General features: G+C 41.4%; 1 protein-coding gene across 9 annotated transcripts in view; it reads right to left on the bottom strand.

Annotated features, from left to right (window-relative positions):
- The window catches only part of NCAM1 (neural cell adhesion molecule 1), a 287,420-nt gene that overhangs the window by 26,873 nt on the left and 239,304 nt on the right, over positions 1 to 21,243 (bottom strand). For all 9 annotated transcript variants that reach the window (XM_075279655.1, XM_075279659.1, XM_075279660.1 and 6 more), the window contains one exon: positions 4,827 to 4,951. In XM_075279655.1, the coding sequence (XP_075135756.1) occupies positions 4,827 to 4,951 (125 nt within the window). The remainder of the gene's footprint in view (positions 1 to 4,826; positions 4,952 to 21,243) is intronic.

Raw genomic sequence — 21,243 nt, 5'->3', positions numbered from 1 at the left:
TGTGAGATAAACTTTTTCCCATAGGGATGCATTGGCCAGCGCTGATTGGCCGAATTCCGTACTCTGGCCAATCAGCGCTGGCCAATGCATTCTATTAGCTTGATGAAGCAGAGTGTGCACAAGGGTTCAAGCGCACCCTCGGCTCTGATGTAGCAGAGCCGAGGCTGCACAAGGGTTCAAGCGCACCCTCGGCTCTGATGTAGGAGAGCCGAGGGTGCACTTGAACCCTTGTGCACCCTCAGCTCTGCTACATCAGAGCCGAGGGTGCGCTTGAACCCTTGTGCACACTCTGCTTCATCAAGCTAATAGAATGCATTGGCCAGCGCTGATTGGCCAATGTATTCTATTAGCCTGAAGAAGTAGAGCTGAATGTGTGTGCTAAGCACACACATTCAGCTCTACTTCATCGGGCTAATAGAATGCATTGGCCAGCGCTGATTGGCCAGAGTACGGAACTCGACCAATCAGCGCTGGCTCTGCTGGAGGAGGCGGAGTCTAAGGTCGGACCTGAATGGAGACTGGTGTGGAGCGATCTTAGACTCCGCCTCCTCCAGCAGAGCCAGCGCTGATTGGCCGAATTCCGTACTCTGGCCAATCAGCACTGGCTAATGCATTGTATTGGCGTGATGAAGCAGTGCTGAATGTGTGTGCTTAGCACACACATTCAGCTCTACTTCATCAGGCTAATAGAATACATTGGCCAATCAGCGCTGGCCAATGCATTCTATTAGCTTGATGAAGCAGAGTGTGCACAAGGGTTCAAGCGCACCCTCGGCTCTGATGTAGCAGAGCTGAGGGTGCACAAGGGTTCAAGTGCACCCTCGGCTCTCCTACATCAGAGCCGAGGGTGCGCTTGAACCCTTGTGCAGCCTCGGCTCTGCTACATCAGAGCCGAGGGTGCGCTTGAACCCTTGTGCACACTCTGCTTCATCAAGCTAATAGAATGCATTGGCCAGCACTGATTGGCCAGAGTACGGAATTCGGCCAATCAGCGCTGGCCAATGCATTCTATTAGCCCGATGAAGTAGAGCTGAATGTGTGTGCTAAGAACACACATTCAGCACTGCTTCATCACGCCAATACAATGCATTAGCCAGTGCTGATTGGCCAGAGTACGGAATTCGGCCAATCAGCGCTGGCTCTGCTGGAGGAGGCGGAGTCTAAGATCGCTCCACACCAGTCTCCATTCAGGTCCGACCTTAGACTCCGTCTCCTCCAGCAGAGCCAGCGCTGATTGGCCGAATTCCGTACTCTGGCCAATCAGCACTGGCTAATGCATTGTATTGGCGTGATGAAGCAGTGCTGAATGTGTGTGCTTAGCACACACATTCAGCTCTACTTCATCAGGCTAATAGAATACATTGGCCAATCAGCGCTGGCCAATGCATTCTATTAGCTTGATGAAGCAGAGTGTGCACAAGGGTTCAAGCGCACCCTCGGCTCTGATGTAGCAGAGCTGAGGGTGCACAAGGGTTCAAGTGCACCCTCGGCTCTCCTACATCAGAGCCGAGGGTGCGCTTGAACCCTTGTGCAGCCTCGGCTCTGCTACATCAGAGCCGAGGGTGCGCTTGAACCCTTGTGCACACTCTGCTTCATCAAGCTAATAGAATGCATTGGCCAGCACTGATTGGCCAGAGTACGGAATTCGGCCAATCAGCGCTGGCCAATGCATTCTATTAGCCCGATGAAGTAGAGCTGAATGTGTGTGCTAAGAACACACATTCAGCACTGCTTCATCACGCCAATACAATGCATTAGCCAGCGCTGATTGGCCAGAGTACGGAATTCGGCCAATCAGCGCTGGCTCTGCTGGAGGAGGCGGAGTCTAAGATCGCTCCACACCAGTCTCCATTCAGGTCGACCTTAGACTCCGCCTCCTCCAGCAGAGCCAGCGCTGATTGGCCGAATTCCATACTCTGGCCAATCAGCACTGGCTAATGCATTGTATTGGCGTGATGAAGCAGTGCTGAATGAGTGTGCTTAGCACACACATTCAGCTCTACTTCATCGGGCTAATAGAATGCATTGGCCAATCAGCGCTGGCCAATGCATTCTATTAGCGTGAACTGAGTTTGCACAGGGGTTCTAGTGCACCCTCGGCTCTGCTACATCAGATTGCTACATCTGATGTAGCAGTGCCGAGTGTGCATCAGATGTGTAGTTGAGCAAAACTGACTCAGCACTGCTAAGTCTGCATTCGCATAGGAATGCATTGGCCAGCCTTCGGCCAATCAGCGCTGGCTCTGCCGGAGGAGGCGGAGTCTAAGGTCGGACCTGAATGGAGACTGGTGTGGAGCGATCTTAGACTCCGCCTCCTCCAGCAGAGCCAGCGCTGATTGGTCGAGTTCCGTACTCTGGCCAATCAGCACTGGCCAATGCATTTCTATGGGGAAAAGTTAGCTTGCGAAAATCGCAAACTGACAGGGATTTCCATGAAATAAAGTGACTTTTATGCCCCCAGACATGCTTCCCCTGCTGTCCCAGTGTCATTCCAGGGTGTTGGTATCATTTCCTGGGGTGTCATAGTGGACTTGGTGACCCTCCAGACACGAATTTGGGTTTCCCCCTTAACGAGTTTATGTTCCCCATAGACTATAACGGGGTTCGAAACCCATTCGAACACTAGAACAGTGAGCGGCTGTTCGAATCGAATTTCGAACCTCGAACATTTTAGTGTTCGCTCATCTCTAGTATTGACAATTAAAACAAAAAAAAAAATATAATAATAATAATAATAACTAATAAAATATATAAATATTTTCTTTAATCTCTTTATATTTTGGTATTGTAGATTTTTTTATTCTATTATCCGTGTATAATTATGGGGGCAACCATCTAGCCTGAGTTTCTCTACTGCACGGTCACACTGAGGTCTATGGGAGATTTTTCTAGGCATGCTCTTTGTAGGGTGTGGAATAGATAAGATGTGACAACATTCATTGTCATTGACAATAGTGGATGCAATAATGGGTCAATGTGTTCATCTATACAGGTGTTATCTTCTATTGTAATCCTTCTGTGATGTAAATTAAATGACTGGTTCCAAAAAAAATCCCATACAGAATTGTCACGTGTCAAGCTATTATTAAGCTGTGAAGAATATAGTACTTTTTTGTAAAAAGAAAAAAAATTGACAAAAATTGACAAAAATTTGGTTTAAAAACAGGTAATCTTCTGGTGACACATTTTCTTCATGTTTTATAACAGAACCATGACACCTTAGACTGTTACAAGTTGTCACCTATGGACCCCAGAGATTTGGATTAGGTACAGTATTTTTGGGCATAAGAAAAGTCATGTTAACTGTGCCATTCTTGCAGTCAAAATAGGGGTAATAGCTGATGGACATCTTGACCGAGGGTCTTAGAGGGTCCTAACTAATATGTATATTTATTTGCAAGGCAACTGTGCCTATCCACATGGATTCACATATATCAGAGAAGAGGTCACATGGGGCAGCGTCAGACCCAATAAATGGTAGATGAACTGAAGTGGAACCACCAATTTAAAAATGGAGGGACAAAAAAGTAGGGTGCTCCTTTAAGGTGCCATATGCTTTCATTAGCTCACAGCCAAACATTCATTCAGCTGACAGAAATCCCTCCAGACAACTATGTATACTGTGAGAAGGTGACAGGCAGAGTGCAGTGCAGTTCAGATATATCAGCCCCCAGGTTTCTGACATATGTGTGGTCCAAGACGGATCTGGAGTAGGCCTCAGCCCAGTTATAGATCCTGGGCTCATTACTGGGCCAGAAAAGGCTGCAGCTCTTGGATTTCAGGGCAGTTCCATGAGGTGAATGGTTCTGTTATGTAACCCTGAGTCTGAAGAGACTATATTGCTCCTGTTTAGTTCGTGTGGCTGGAAGTAAGCCACATGTATAGTTAGGTTATCCATTCTGTTTAGTTAGTTGCTCAGACGAGCAGGTTGTTATCTTGTTTCTGCCTGCAGTTAAGACTATACTTTGTTTTGCTCATTTTATGCATGAAGTCAATGTTTATTTATGTTTCAGTTTTTTCTAAATAAACCAGTTTGCTGCATTTTGTGTTCCTGTCTGGACTATTTGGGTCCGCACCACTGCTTATACCGAGCTAACTTCCCCACAGTACATAGATTGAGAATGGAGAGATGGGTATAAGCCCTGCCAGGTAAACAGGTTAACATCCCTGAGAATAGTAGGATCGGATGTCAAAAATAGAGATGAGCGAGTAGTACTCGATCGAGTAGGTATTCGATTGAATTCTACGGTATTCGAAATACTCGTACTCGATCGAGTACCACTCGCTATTCGAATGTAAAAGTTTGATGCAGAACCAGCATTGATTGGCCGAATGCTATACAGTTGGCCAATCAACGCTGGTTCTTCTCCCACCTTTAGAAGTCTTCTCCGTGCAGCTTCCCCGCGGCGTCTTCCAGCTCTGAATTTACTCTGCCAGGCATCGGGCCTGGGCAGAGCCGACTGCGCATGTCCGCTTGTAGTGCGGTAATCGCGCAGTTGGCTCTGCCCAGGCCGGATGCCTGGCAGAGTGAATTCAGAGCCGGAAGACGCCGCGGGGACGCTGCAAGGAGAAGACTTCTCGGAGGATCCAGCCCGACCCTCACTCGTGGACTTGGTAAGTATAATTTGATCGAACCTTGCCTACCCCTGAAACGAGCATTTCCCCCCATAGACTATAATAGGGTTCGATATTCGATTCGAGTAGTCGAATATAGAGGGGCTACTCGAAACGAATATCGAACCTCGAACATTTTACTGTTCGCTCATTTCTAATAATTGTCAAATGAGTAATTGTAAAAAAAATTGAGAAATTGATAGTGTACTTACAGCTTTGTAGCGGAGCAGGTAGTGGCGGATCGGAGAGCCACCATCATCCTGCTTGATGAGGACGACTTTATATGAATTTCCCTCTTCTCCAACACGGCCGGTGAGTTTTGGAGCACTTGGTTCTCCTGGAAATAATCATTGTTTCTCGAGGTTAAATAACTGTGGACATAACCCGAATATCTAACAGAGAGGAACTGTCTTCATACACAGCCCAGTATAGAGTGACTAGAGATGAGATGAGATTTACAGATGCTATACGCAGTTGCTTAAAGGATGAAGACGAGCCAACTAAATATATTAGTATGAAAAATAGCGTTGCTTTTTGTTAATAATTTCACCATATCATATGAACAGGCACTCTTATTACATAAAGCAGGTCAACACAATATACGGTAATATAAATCACATGGGGACGGTATTGGCTTTTAAACATAGGGATCATTTTAGGAATATACATATTTTATATTATAGAGTCTGTTATTCTATTAGATATTATTATATTAAAATAATTTTATAGAACATTCTTGGTTAATCATAGCTTTAGGATTATTGTATCTACAACGACAAGTGAATATGGTTTTTAGGGAAAAAAATATGTTGCCTATCTGAGGAAAATGGACTTTTATGTGCTCCTTGGTCCTAGGCAGAGCTATAGACAAGAAGTGCCAGGACAATGTCTATTCCAAAATCAGACAAGGTTGAAGGGGTTGCACCATTACATACACTTATCCCTTACCAAGAGGATGGGAATAAAGTGTCTGACTGCTGTCCCACCAGCCCCATTGAAATGAATGGAGCACCGGCCATGCAAGTGCACTAGAGCTTCACAAGAAGGCTTCAAGAGGACTTTTGGCCCACCATTAGGGTTGAGCCGATCTTGAGATTTTAAAATCCGATTTCCGATCATTTTCCAGACGATCTCGATCCCGATCATGAAATTTGCTCGATCTCCGATCTTTTCCGATCCTGATCCTCAACCCTAGTCAATGCTTCTCTATGGGAAAAGTCACTCTTAGGGTTGAGCCGATCTTGAGATAACCTCCGACCTCGCTGGAAAAGATTGGGTCAGAATTCCGATCGCAATCGTGAAATTTACTCGCTCGCTGATCGGAATCTGATCTTTTCCGATCCTGATCGCTCAACCCTACCCACCATCCTTCTGATCATTGGGAGTTCCAACGGGCAGATACCCACAAACAGACAATCCCAATCCACAGGATAGTCTATAATAGAACAACCCCACTTAGTATACATCAGTACCCTGAATTCTGTTTTTTTGCTTCATTATAACAACTGAAAACCAGAATTCAAGCGGTGAAGAATCCATGAAGTGATAGAAGTGTCGCCCAATAGACTCCATTGATTTATAAATGGGGTCCACTGGGCTTCCGCCATTTTATTAGGAGTCCGTCACTAAATCAGGAGAAAAGATGCTGCATTTTGCATTATTATTTCTGCGGAATGAAACATGAGATACAGACGTTAAGCTAGTCTACGGTTATAGTCACACCATGGTGAATGACACATGAGTGAGTAGTATTCGATCGAATACCTCGCTCCCATAGGAATGTGTGTAAGCGGCCAAACACCAAGGGGTTAAGCGCATTGAATATTCACTGCGCTTAACCCCTTGGCGTTCAACCGCTTACATGCATTCCTATAGGAGCGAGGTATTCGATCGAATACGATTTGCTCATCTCTAGTGGTTATCAATATTTGTATAGAACATAAAAAAATATCAGAAAAAAACTCAAACCCAAAGAATCTAAAATACAGTCAGAGAAAATCACAGACAATCACATTGACTAAGCAATACTTTGATCACTGAGTAGGTGTATTATCTCCATGCATTAATAGTGAAATAATTGCATTTATTTTTTTTTAGCTTTTATTGATTTTTTTATATTTGGATATTATAATTCTATAGGTTATATGCCTATTTGTAATTTTTTTCTCATTTAATACCAATAAAAAATGAGACTACTCTACTGAAGTTGACGCAGCCGTTTTAGCAGGTATTCACATACAGAAGGGGAAGAAAAATTTTGAGTTCTGTTTTATAACAAAGTCATGTCAGAGAAAGATTGAGGGGGAAAAAAAACAAGCACACAGGTCATGGCACTAACAGATGGAGGAGGAGAAAGAGTGGGAAACACCCACTAAGCTCTGAACTTGAAGCTCCACCAGCAGGCATAAAAGATGCAATCCAAAATTAGCCAAAAATTTAAAGCTTTCAATCTCATAATTTTCCATGGCAAATTACTAGGCGTAACTCCAATTATAAAACAACTGAATATACAAAATTGTTGTAATATTTCTTAAGGGAATATGCTTACTTAGGCATACAATAAATTTTTCCATATCTCCTAACCAGTTTCTTTATTTAAAAAGAACCTTTCACGTCCTCGGGCATATGCGGTGTAATACACCGCTAGAAAGCTGACGGTGTGCTGAATCAGCTATCCCGTTCTGTGCCCTCGCTGAAGAGGTATCGGTGCTGGTACCGTAGCTCTTCAGAGTCAGAAGGGCGTTTCTGACAGTCAGTCAGGAACACTCCCCCCTCACAGCAGCGTCTATTGCGCTATACTGTGAGAAGGGGGGGGATTCCTTACTGCCTAGCAATGATGCTGATCAGGGAGGAACACCTTCCCTACTCCTGATAGTACTTGTCCATAGACAAGGAATGGGAGAAGGGGGGGGGGGGCGTTCCTCACCGCTCAGCGTCATTCCTGGGTGTTAAGGAATGCCCCCTCTCACAGTACAGTGCAATAGACGCTACTGTGAAGAGGAGCTTTCCTGACTGACTGTCAGAAATGCCCTTCTGACACCGAAGAGCTACAGTAACGGCACCGGTAGATCTTCAGCGGGGGTGCAGAACGGGAAAGTCTGTCAGCTTTCTAGCAGTGTATTACACCGCATGTGCCCAAGGACGTGAAAGGTCTTTAAATAGAAGTCATATCTATTCCCAGCTCATACACAAAACTCTATGGATAGCAGAGGGGGGAGGAGGAGGTTGTTGGTAGTCTCAATCTGTGCATTAGTATCCTGTTATCTTGAAGTACATGAATGTTAAAAGACCTACCTGACCCACTGAAGTTAACTGTGGGTCTTCCAACTGTCTTCTATTCTTTCCTCGAAAGACTAATATACAAAAGTAACTAAGACTAGGTTCACGTGCATTGGAATCTCCACCAGAGATCACACTGAAAATCACCAGAGAGAAATGTTCTTAATGGAGGACATTTCTCTCTATCAGTTCAGTATAAAAAAGACTGAATCCAGACGGACACCCATTGACTCTATTATAGTCTAAGAGATCTGTGGGTGTCCGCAGGTCACCGCTGTTTTAGTGGATGGGCTCTCTCTTGTTCGTGTCTCCCGATGGCCTCAATGCAAGAGTGAACATAGCCTCAGCTCGATAAATGGAGAAGGAAATGAGAAAGTTTCTTACATTAACCTGTACTATTCATTTATGAGAAGTTGTTTTGTAATCAGAGGTACGATTTAAGTGTATCAGTCATTGCACCTACTCAGTCATAAAGTTATTACATGCTATTGTGATTGTCTCCATCAATTGTCTGTCTGTATTCTTTTTCTATGCTTCTTGTACTCTCAGGATAATGGCATTGAATAAAAAACATTTATACTCCTATCGCATTTACAAATTACCGTAAACTGAATTTCCAATTTTCTTTACTAAAATGTCCACGTCGTAAAAGAATATCGCTGCAATATTCAACATCGTCTTAAAGTCTGTTTCTTGGATAAATTTGGATCTATCCTTATTTGCCATATGTAAAACCGAACACATTGCCTTAATAGATTCTTATAAATGTTACTCTTTTGAAGTGTTTACTTTGTAGAGTACAAAAGCGGCTAAATGGCCCTTAAATATTGATAAGAGCCTTAGTGGATTATCCACTGTTTCTCCGCGGATTAAACTCATAATTCTTATAAACTCCAATTTCATAAGTGGTCGCAGAGGTACTTTAGTGTTCCGTTCCCGGGGACTGAAGAAGAGTGTAATTTTTTATTACGGAGAGAAAAAAAAAGATTTACACTGCCCTCTACATGGAGATTACTCAACGAACGGGACCTGCCAATGTTAAGAAACTGAGAAAAAAAATAAAAAAAAGTGTAAAACTAAAACAAAAGCGTAAAGAAATAAATGACTGATCTGTAAACGGAAAGAGCAAACTAAAAATGCAGGGGTTAGTGATGAATGCGGCTAATAAGAAAAGAGGATTAGTGAGGAGAGAGTGGAAGATTAGTCACTCGAAAATACATCTGGCATAGTCGCTGAGGAAAAGAAAATCGTTACAGAAGACGTGGTTAAGTGAAGGAGATGGATTTGACAGGCTGTTGTGAAATTCTGGTGACAATATCTTTGACTGGAAATAAATGGTGTCAAAACATGCACCCAGGTTTTACAGGCGAGCACAGATTAGCATTGCTAGGCAGGAGACATGCGACTTCATGCATCATGCATTAGGATAAAGGAACAAAACAATATGGCTTTCATTATCCCAGTTCGGTATTTTTTTTTTTTTTTACAGTCAAATAAGCTTCCATTTACTTCTCTGTTTGCGCCTTCATGCAACTTTAATAAAGAACAATTTCACTATCCTTTTTGTTTCTACTTTTGTATCAAATTAAATCAATTTTATTGGTACTAGCTTTTGTATTCCACAATTGTAAGCATCTTAAGTATCTCTGGAAACCGAGATTTTTTTTTTTTGTTAAAGTTGAATGAAGGTAAGCACATGCCAATTAACGTCATCTCACGATAAAATATTTCTATGGGGCAAAGTGAAGATGAGGTAGATTATTGTTTAAAGGGGTTTTCCAAGACTTGATGACCTGTCCTTAGGATGGGTCATTAATATGGAATCAGTGAAGGTTCAATTCACCGCCTTCCAGCACAGTACCGTATCCATATGTTCTATATTGGATGTGACTGATATACTGGAACGGAGCTGCAAAAAGGCTACATGAATCATCAAGGTGACAGCACAGGCTGAAGAAGCAATCCCTTAAACCAGATGATCAGTAGAGTTGTTGGGAGTCTGTACCCCCACTGATCTGATATTGATGACCCATCCTAAGGAGAGGTCAACAATATTAAAAATTCCAGAAAACCCTTTTATTTACTGGCCAGTCTGCAGCAAAAGTCAAGAAGCAGTGTAGTTTCTCACTTTAGAAACCCACAGTATATTTGGTGGCCATATTGGATGAGGTGAAAACGCACAGCTAAGGTTGAGTTCATGTGTATTGTTTTGTAATATTAACAAAAATTGATGGAGAGTTGGGATCCATCCAATGGACTTGATTGACGTATAATAGGATCCACCGGGGGTCCTTTGTAGTGTGATGACAGAATCTGTGGTGGTAGTCTCCAAAGCAGGCTTAAACTCTAAGGGTATGTTCACACAGACTATCCAACTTTGGACTTTCCAACTCAAAATCTGTATAATTTTCTTCGAAGAATGATTAAAATCTGTCTCCCAATCAATTCAATAATAGGCAATGCCAGATTTATTAACAGTGTTTTTCTTTATCTATAGGTAGAACTCCCAGTGAATTAAATAGGTGATATAACACCCCAAGGAACTTTTGACACCATTTTCACAAAAAAAGTGGCAAAAATTTCTAGCGGTTTCAGGAACCAGAACCCTGTGTGCAGATTCACAAATAGTGTCAAAAACTAAAAGGGTTTGAAAAACACTTCCAAAAACTCAAGCTGTTTTTAATTGCCTGAGAAAAAAAAAAATCAGTGTGAACATACCCTAAAAATAACCAAGCTTTCATATCAATATAATCCCAGTTGCGGTAGGCAAGACCCCCTACTTACTAATTCTGATAAGGACAGCCAGGGATCCTATAGACATATTACATAACTTATTTTTAGAGACTCACTACTGAGAATTGAGGTCACTTTCAGCCCATACTATTTCGATGCTTTAGTCGTTCATATGATCTAGTTTTGGAACCTTTTCAAAAAACGGATCAATGTGAGCTGAACTCAATAATTTATGATAAGCAATATCAAATGTTGCTTGATCTTGCCCGTGACATGCAGATTACATTTGCCGAGAGTTTATATTAAAAAATACTCATCTGCATGACTAATATATGTCTTTTGATATTGTCAGCTAGAATATTATTAGAATATTGTCAGCTAGAAAATAGTATTATTTAGCGGTAGATCATGGACGCAGCCATAACGCTACCGGGAAATAGAATATACACATACAGATTTGCTTATTATGGTATGGGCTGCAAGTTGGACAGCGCTGAACTAGTATAACTCAGAAAATAGCAAAGGTGGAGTAAGGGCAAACCAAACAGAGCAGGCGATTTCTTTGTTCTCTCAATGTCTCTGCGACATGGGGAGGAACATTTTACATGTACATGTTAGTAGCACTGATATATTATTAGGATTAGTGATGCATCTAAAGCTAGAAATGCCACTGTTTGTGCAATGTGCAAATTAAAACATAGGCCCTCCTTAAATTCCCCTAATAAGGTTTTGCCCATATGTTATTTTAGGAACCGCAATGGGGTCCACACTAATCCCTGTTTATTTTAAGAACCGTAATGGGGTCCACACTAATCCCTGTTTATTTTAAGAACCGTAATGGGGTCCACACTAATCCTGTTTATTTTAAGAACTGTAATGGGGTCCACACTAATCCCTTTTTTTTTAATGTAATGATTTAATCAACATCTAATTTAAGAAACTAAAAAAAAATATTCCTTATCACATTTATAAGGAGATCAACAAAGAACCGCATACTTAAAATGCGACCAAATGTCCTTTTTAAAGGGGCTCTATCAGCAAAATCATGCAGATAGAGCCCCACATATGCGTGACTAGCCTTTAAAAAGGCTACTCAGGCACCGAAAATGTTATATTAAACTACTCCGTTTTAAAATAAAACCCTAAAACGGAATGTGATAAACTTACCGAACGTGCACGGTGGGCGGGCATTCAGGGTGTGCCGTCTTCTTCATCCACGCCTCCTCTTCCTCCGATGTCCTCGGGTCCCGTCCTCCTCCGGCGCTCGCGAACTGACATTGCTTAAATGCCCAGGCCATTTTTTTAAGCAATGTCAGTTCGCGAGCCCCGGAGGAGGACGGGACCCGAGGACATCGGAGGAAGAGGAGGCGTGGATGAAGAAGACGGCACACCCTGAATGCCCGCCCACCGTGCACGTTCGGTAAGTTTATCACATTCTGTTTTAGGGTTTTATTTTAAAATGAGGGGGTAGTTTAATATAACATTTACGGTGCCTGAATAGCCTTTTTAAAGGCTATTCACGCATATGTGGGGCTCTAGCAGCATGATTTTGCTGATAGAGCCCCTTTAATTGTTTATAGAATGTGAATGGACAATTATTTCTACCTATATAAAATTCCAAGTATTTTCTTTTTGTAGAAATAAGTTATTGTATACTGTATAAGTATTGTGAAATAGAAGTGTTTGCGTATTAAATGTTACTATGATCGGAACGATTTTCCTAGTAGACATTCTATTGATCATAGCCAAGTCCACGCTTGCATTGGTTCACATGGGAATTGTACAGCTAAAATTTGCAAAACAAGTCGTAATAAAGAAAAATGCCCAATAAATTCTGTAACTGGTGTCACTGACAATATGTTGAAATATTAGCATAATCACTTCTAGGGTAAGCGTTGGACTAAATTTCTTGTTGCTTATCATATGCCACCTTTTATATTACCACCTCTCCGTTTCTCAGTGCAAAGCAATACGTTTACACCAGAGCTATCTACGCTGAGCGTGGGAAGGAGCCTAGAAACATCTCATCTTTTCCCTAGAAAGAAAAGTGCTCCCAGCTATGCCGCAAAACCAACCAGAACAAAGAATTTTACCTTCTGTTCACCAGCGAGGAGGACATCAGCAGCACCATGCAAGTCACATGACAATTCACATGATAGCACGCACATGATTGGTTGAAAGGAAAGTGGAGGGAGGTCACATGAAAAATATAAAAAGAACGTAAACGATGAGAGAAGGGGAGAAACATTTAAGGGCTAAATAAAGGGAAGGTAACATAAAACATTAGGTGACAAAAAGCTGGAAACATATAAAACAAAATTACTGCTGGAAATGGTAAGCGGTTCATTTTTGGAACATTTGGCAGGAAAAAAAATGCATTATTACGTTAATTACAATCACAGTAGGACACGATTATTTCTGCTGACACACTTAAGGGACCCAACTTGGAAAAGAGCTGAAAGATAAAACATGTTAACAGTTGCTAAGAGAAAAGGGGGGAAATCTGTTACCAACACAGTGGTTAGCCTTCAGGAAAAAGGGTTAAACCTGCGGAAGAAAACGTTGCTTTAAGTGTAAACTCTTTGGACCGGTAATGATTGCCAAAATTGTAGCTCCCATGTTGCGCCATATATCTCGCATCCAAACCTGATTCAGAAACATTGCTAAAAACAAACTCCTCGCGTTTCTAGGCACTTAAGGAGGATCCTGATTTATTTGGGTATGGTTGATGTCACGAAGGAACGTAAATGATAAAGAAAGTTTATATTTATTTATACCAGCACAGGTTGGATAAGAAAGTGAAAAATTTCAAGCCAGAAAAAAAATGTATTGGGCCCCAGACAACGTGAAGTTCCTTGTTAATGGTGTGATAAAAAATGAGGTGATGTTTGGAGATGTTGTGATAGAAAAATGTGATATAGAAGGAGAAGAAAACGGTCCATGTCATGATCTGTGAACACTGCCTTGACGTAATCTGTGGAACCAGCCATGACTATTACATTCTCATTGATCAAGTATCTGATACATTCTATACATGGCGATTCATAGCTTGACTTTCTACTGGAAATGCTAATTTGCAGTAATTTTCCCATGGAACAGACTTCAGCTGGACCACCAGTAACCCCCATAGCTACAGATTGACTTGAAGTTTAACCAAACATATGGATAGACTCCTGAATTTTCAAGGCTAAGACTCTCCAAAAACTCATAACAGAGATGAAAATAGTAATTCATCATACCAGCAATATTTAAGTAATCCCGTAACATCTATTAATTGGTCTTCCAACATCTTAACTTGAGCCAATCTATGTTGTCCATAAGCCATAAGTCATTCTACCCAAACACTCAATGAGATAAAATGTGTATCAGTAACTAGATTTACTCTTGTAGCTTGTCATCTAGGGTTTCTGAGAAAACATATAGGATGGACCTTCTTTTTTTATCCAATACTGGAGATCATAAAAGGCGTCTTACCATCTAAGCAAGTTATCCCCAAGCCATAGGACGGGATAACATATTAGTGGGTGTTTGACCATTTGAGCCTCCACTGATCAGAACAGGGGACAAAACTTGAGCAGTGGTCAGGCAGTGCACACACCAATCCATCCATTTCAATGAGAACATCACTACATCTGGAGGAGAGAAAGTTTCACCAGAAACATAGAAGGGGATTCTTCACAGTAAGAAGAGCGAGGCTATGGAAGTCTCTTCCCTGGGAAGTGGTGATGGAGGATTCATTAAACAAGTTCAAAGAGGGCCTGGATGCCTTTCTTGAAGAGAAAAATATAGCAGGCTATGGATTCTAGATTTTAAGGACAGGTTGAGCCAGGGTTTTATATTGACTGCCAGATTTGGAGTCAGGAAGGAATTTTTTCCCACTGAAATGGGGCAATTTTCATAAACCTCATGGGGTTTTTTGCCTCCCCCTGGATCAACACCGTAGGGATTGTAGGGTTATAATTTAGACTTGATGGACTGATGTCTTTATCCAACCTCATCTACTATGTAACTATGTAACTGTACTTCATCTATCTCTGACACTCCTTAACAGAATGGATCAGCGCGCATGCTGGCCAACCACTGCTTCACTTCATCCCCCCATTCTCCTGATCTGAGTGGTTCAACCTTCCGCTGATATGCAAGTTATCCTCTTGTCTTATAAATAGGGAGTAACTTGCAGATAAGTTGATTCTTCTTGGTCCATTGGTAGACGTTATATGTAACATCAGCTGTAAACACTTGACAAAAGGTTCAATTTGAGGCCGAAACATGTTGTAGTATAATACACAAATAATAATCTTTTCTTACAAAATACATTCTGAAACTTTACTTGGGAAGAAGTTAAGATACCAGATCCATTTTCCGGCACTGCCTAACATTATAACTCTATACTAAAGACAAACCAACCGACTCTACACCACACTACTATGGGATTACATATTTCACAATTCTACAACATGGAATTACGGGTAGAACTATAACAAAGATAGAAGTTGTAATCTAAAGTAAACCAAAAAACAAGCAAGTGCTCAAATTTCTTACAGCGCCACCATAGGGGAAATAAAGCATGGCACTGTTCCCATGGAAGCCAAAGAGCTGACTGTAAAACAGGGACATGCTAGCTCCTAGGTCATGTAATTCAATGAAATTCACTTCTCTCTGCTCAAATTACATACATTTAAGTAGATTACTGTATTATTTTTGAGATATTATTTTCTTAGGCTGCACCCACGTCTTGGCTTTGAAATAAACGCTTTGAGCACTTTCTAATCCCCAAACCTTTAAAACAGTAATATACAGAATTCTTTGGTAGCATTATAGACTTAGCTGAATTGCAAATTGTGAAATTTTTGTCAAGTCACATGGGTGATGCTACTGTCACACTAGCGTTCGGCTTTCCGTTTATAGGGTTCACTTGGGGACCCCAAAAACATTAAGTTAAACTACTTAAAGGGATTCTACCATTAAAAATCATTTTTCTGTGGCTAACACGTCGGAATAGCCTTTAGAAAGGCTATTCGTCTCCTACCTTTAGATGTGATCTCCGCCGCACCGTTCCTTAGTAATACCGGTTTTTACCGGTATGTAAATCAGTTCTCTGGCAGCGATGGGGGCGGGCCCCATCGCTGAAAATGGGATGAGGGGGTCCCCACCGTTGCCTGAGAACAGGATCCTGCGCCGCCTCTATCTTCTGCTGGATCCTCCCCTTCTTTCTTCGTCTTTCTTCTGACGCCTGCGCAGTTGGCTCTGCCAATGAGACACTAGTAGAGCCGACTGCGCAGGCGCGCAATTGAGGCCTCGGAACTATGGCCGCGCATGTGGCTCTACTAGTGTCAGAGCCGACAGAGGTGAAGCCGCCGAAGAAAGAAGGGGAGGATCCAGCAGAAGATAGAGGCAGCGCAGGATCCTGTTCTCAGGCAGCGGTGGGGACGCCATCATCGCATTTTCAGCGCTGGGGCCTGCCCCCATCGCTGCCAGAGAACTAATTTACATACCGGTAAAAACCAGTATTACTAAGGAACGGCGCGGCAGAGATCCCATCTAAAGGTAAGAGACGAATAGCCTTTTTATAGGCTATTCCGACGTGTTAGCCACAGAAAAATTATTTTTAATGGTACAATCCCTTTAAAAAGTGAGGTCCGCTGGGTTTCTGCCCAAAAAATGCAGATAGAAAAGTCCTTCTTGCAGATTCGACAATGGAATCCCCAAACGGAGTTTGAACGCTGGTGTGAATCCCGTCTAAGTACAAACAATAATAGTCAGGGCTGTAGAGCTGGTAGGCCAGTAAGTATATAACAAACTAGACGGAGTCTGAGTTGGCAACTCCGAGTCCCAAAGTGGCCCTGACTCCACAGCCCTGAATTTACCAACGTTTTGGACAATAAGCCCTTCATCAGGCTCAGATAGGCATGTCTATCCAGTGAAGGAGCTGGAATAGTCTATTTTTAAGGGAAAATATCTTTCTAACCTGTCTCAGACCCATTTGGCACAGTGTTTAGATTAGCTTCAAACATAGAAAACTTCAGTTTACTCCTTAACCAAAGGTCGTAGATTACGCATCAATATTTCACATCTGTAAAACGAAATTTTTTTTGCTTGCAGTACTATTGCGTTATCTTCTCACCACTGGGAAGAAACTGAAGAGCATATATTTATGGCTTTTGATATGTAGTGTTCCTCCTGGTTTAAGAGGCAGTAAATGATAAGATATGATTTGCAGTTATGAGGAGCCATCTCTTCACCCACATGCAGCTAAGATCAATCACGATAAACCGCAGTTGTCCGCTCTACATATTCACGCCAAGGCTGCACAGAACACCTCATGCATAACACGCTACACACAGAGCAATGGGCTCACAATGGAGTCAGAAAATCATAGTCCTAATAAACCATAGAATAATATCGAATAATAGAACCGGGTAACTAGCATGACAAGAATATCAGAAACTCATAACCTCCAAGTCATGCCGGGCTGTTGTGGTTTATTATAGTGTTAAGTTTTTACATGGCTATCATTGTACTAGAAAAGCTCTTGCAGTTAAGATAACTTAGACATGCATCACGGCAAAAAAAAAAAAAAAAACGTACAGGGTTAACCATATTGGACGTTGGGGTATGACCTTACATAGTCAATAGGTATAAAGGTTCAACTATAGTAAGATGTAGTGTTATTAGCCTCCAACCTTAAAGGGAACCAGCCAGGTCAATATGGAGCACTAAACCGCAAAATGGCCTTTATGGATCAGTGGTTTACTGTCCCACATAGCCCTACGTTAGTCTTATACTAGTATCTTAATACTTACCTGGCTCCTGGTACTCCTGGCAACTGGATAGTTGTTCACTGAAGCCAAGGTAGTTCATCTTGATTATCAGAAATGAGAAGTCCACGGAGACTTATCAGACCAATATCTAGATAAGAACTTAGAAAGTTGCACACTTAACCACTGGTCCCTATGAAACTGTGGTTTAGTGTGCGAAAAGACATGGCAGGTTCCCTTGACCTTAACTCTAATCTGGTTGAGGACTCCAATTTTTCATGAAACCAACTCAATACAATATCAGAACATGCTAACACAACCATTCACAGGCATAGCCAAGACAAAAAGGCAAAGACACATCTATATCTTACTATACAAATAAACTCCAGAAAAGGTCTACTAAGGAATCAGTGCACCTGACAACCATAGAGATGCCACGTATGGACTGATGTCGCCAACAAATGTCCATCGATTGAGGGAATAACTATAGGAAATTGCAGCTGCTGAAATCGCCCAACAATCTCCGTGATAGCAATACATATGAAGGGACCCGCATTACAAATATTAGATCACAGGTTATAGTAAGACCTCCGTATGTATAGGTTAAGGCTTTATCACTCTCCTGTAGACAAGACAAGTTCTTATACGTCTTTATTGCATTAATACAACTACTCCTGCTATTATGTCTCCAATATGTGAGTTCTTGGAAAACCATTAGATAATAGAGCGATGTGCAAACAGCAAACAACCCACCGTCATGCCCCTCTACTTACTAGGATAAGAAGTTGTGCTGGCAGGTGTCGATGTTCCTACAGAAACACAGAAGTCTTCAAATCCCATTGTACTTGCATGCGGCACTATCTGAACTTATGTATGGACAATTTTGTTGTACTGAACTTTATATACTTTTATGTTTCTCTGTATGGTGGTGATGTGTAACTTAATTCCATTACATTAGAGACAATAGATTGTAGGGCACTCTGATAGATAGATAGATAGATAGATAGATAGATAGATAGATAGATAGATAGATAGGAGATGATAGATAGATAGATAGATAGATAGATAGATAGAAGATAGATAGATAGATAGATAGATAGATAGATAGATAGATAGTAGATAGATAGATAGATAGATAGATAGATAGGAGATAGATAGATAGATAGATAGATAGATAGATAGATAGATAGGAGATAGATACAGTAGATAGATAGATAGATAGATAGATAGATAGATAGATAGATAGATAGATAGATAATAGATGGATAGATAGATAGATAGATAGATAGATAGGCGATAGATAGCTAGATAGATAGATAGATAGATAGATAGATGGATAGATAGATAGATAGATAGGAGATAAATGATAGATAGATAGATAGATAGATAGATAGATAGATAAATAGGAGATAGATAGATAGATAGATAGATAGATAGATAGATAGGAGATAAAAGATAGATAGATAGATAGATAGATAGATAGATAGATAGATAGATAGATAGATAGATAGATAAATAGATAGATAGATAGATAGATAGATAGATAGATAGATAGATAGATAGATAGATAGATCTGGGCTATCTTATTTCCTTAGACTTGGTAGTGTGCATGTTCATACAGGGAATATGGGACCCCCATTCTAGTGATTGTGGAGGGTGACCCTAGTTTAGGGATCAGACACAGCAATGATAAGAGCCTATTCTTGGACACTTGGACAACTCCTTTATATGTTGGTGCTGTCATCTGTCCGTCTGACTATATCTATACGGAGCTGTGCACGATAACAATGCAGTAGTGCAGAAATGCTACTTTAGTCTGTTATCAGATACCAATGTGCATTATGTTCAGCAACCTAGAGCACTAGTGATGAAATAATAATAAAACACGTTTCTTAGAGGTGGACCTTTGCTTCTCCAGACGTTAAGAGATGCTGCCCATATACTGCTACTGAGAAGAACATTTTCAATATTCAAGGGATTTCCAAAAAGTATTTATAACAATCTCTAGTATAGGTCATCAATATGGAACGTACATCTAGGATCTTCCAAATAGGACTTTTAAAGGTGCCTCGGCCTCACCTCTGCACTGATGTGGTCACATTGATCCCAGTGAATGGGGCTGAGGTGCAACACCAAGCACAACTCCTACACAACATGATTCATAGTCACTGAACAGGCTGCAGCACTCACTCCAATGGACCCCTACGATCACGATCTAAGAATAGGTCACCAATATGAAAGCTGCAGAAAACATCTTGTCAAGATTAAACTGGAAAATGTTTGTTCTCGTACCGTGTTAGCCAGTGGTTTGGAAATATAAAATAACAAAAAACTTGATAGTCTTCAGTAGTTGATACCTTTTTAATGGCTAACTAATAATGATGAGAGATTACAACGTTTCAGAACCTCTCGGCTCCTTTCTCAAATACATTTAAAACCATTTCTGAAGGATGCATATTTATGTACAAAAGGACACATAGGGATAGGATTCCAGGAGGAAGGGGGGGGGAGAGGGTTTGTAAGGACCGGAGTCAGGGTCAGTGCAAAGTGACACAGCCGGGAAAGCAACACTGTGCAACTAATAACAAAAGGGGTCGTAGGCCCTGAGGCTATAACTATGCTGTAGATCTGAGATGAGGCAGACCAATGCACTTCCTAATTGAAGTGCGCCTGCCACGACTCCTACGCTACTGTCCATGCGGCTAGGGTCAGGGAAGAGGAGGCCCTGAAAGTGCTAGGGATTGGAGTCACAGGGGTAACACCTAAGCAGAAAGCACAGTGTAACATGCAATGCAAAACAAAAGACAAAATAGCATGGAACAAGGGAGGACCACAAGTCCCAGGAAAAACACAGTAGAGAAAGCGAGGTCAAACGAGCCAGAGGTCAAGCCAGGAGATAGGAGTAAAGTACCAAATCAGAAGACAAGGAATAGTCAAAATACAAGCCAAGTATACAATAACCAAAACACAGACTGAAAGACACTCAGACAGGTTAACTGACAGAGCAGATCAGGAAAACACAAAGTGAATGGCTGGCAAGGATCCATGTCTGGGTGGGGTTTAAATAGCAGCAGAGAAAACCACCCACAACACCTATGATGGCTAATGGCATGGAGAACTGAGAGCAAGGAAAAGATTAACCCTTAATCACCTAAGCACAACCAATAGAACTCTTAACACGTCTCCCGAGGAGTCACCGCGCAGCAAGGAGACCGCGGCGACTCTGTATCCTGACAGGGTTATTAGTAATTGGTACAAACAATGTAAACGATTCCAGGTTTACAAACTGATAAAACAGAAACAAAACAGAACTAATAAAAACCTGGAATTGTTTACATTGTTTGTACCAATAACTAATAACCCTCTCCCCCCTTTTCCTCCCAGAATTCTATCCCTATGTGCCTTTTGTACATAAACATGCATCCTTCAGAAATGGATTTAAATTTACTTGAGAAAGGAGCCGAGAGTTCCGAAACGTTGTAATCTCTCATCATTATTAGTTAGCCATTAAAAAGGTATCAACGACTATCAAGTTTTTTTTTTTTTGTTTTTTTTAAGATTAAACTGCTCATCTGTCAATGTAATGCAGCAAACTGCCAAGGAAGAGGGAGCAAGGCCTCAGGACTTATCCATAAAAGACCAGGTTTCCTTTACTCATAAATATTAGCGCAGGTATACAAACGGGAGAAAAATCCACAACAGGTGACCTGGAAATAGTCGGACAGATGTGAAACGGCAGTAGGCCACCTGCTGGAAACTTTGTGTGCCTGCACTAATATATCAGAATAAAGAAGATCTGGTATCATGGGTGAGTGCTGTGAATTTGCTTCTTGGAATATACATTTGTACTGTACATGTC

Source organism: Leptodactylus fuscus, chromosome 6 (assembly GCF_031893055.1).
Source record: "Leptodactylus fuscus isolate aLepFus1 chromosome 6, aLepFus1.hap2, whole genome shotgun sequence".
Lineage (NCBI taxonomy): Eukaryota > Metazoa > Chordata > Amphibia > Anura > Leptodactylidae > Leptodactylus > Leptodactylus fuscus.
The sequence above is the reverse complement of the archived record's forward strand: the minus strand, read 5'-3'. Positions and strand labels throughout refer to the sequence as shown.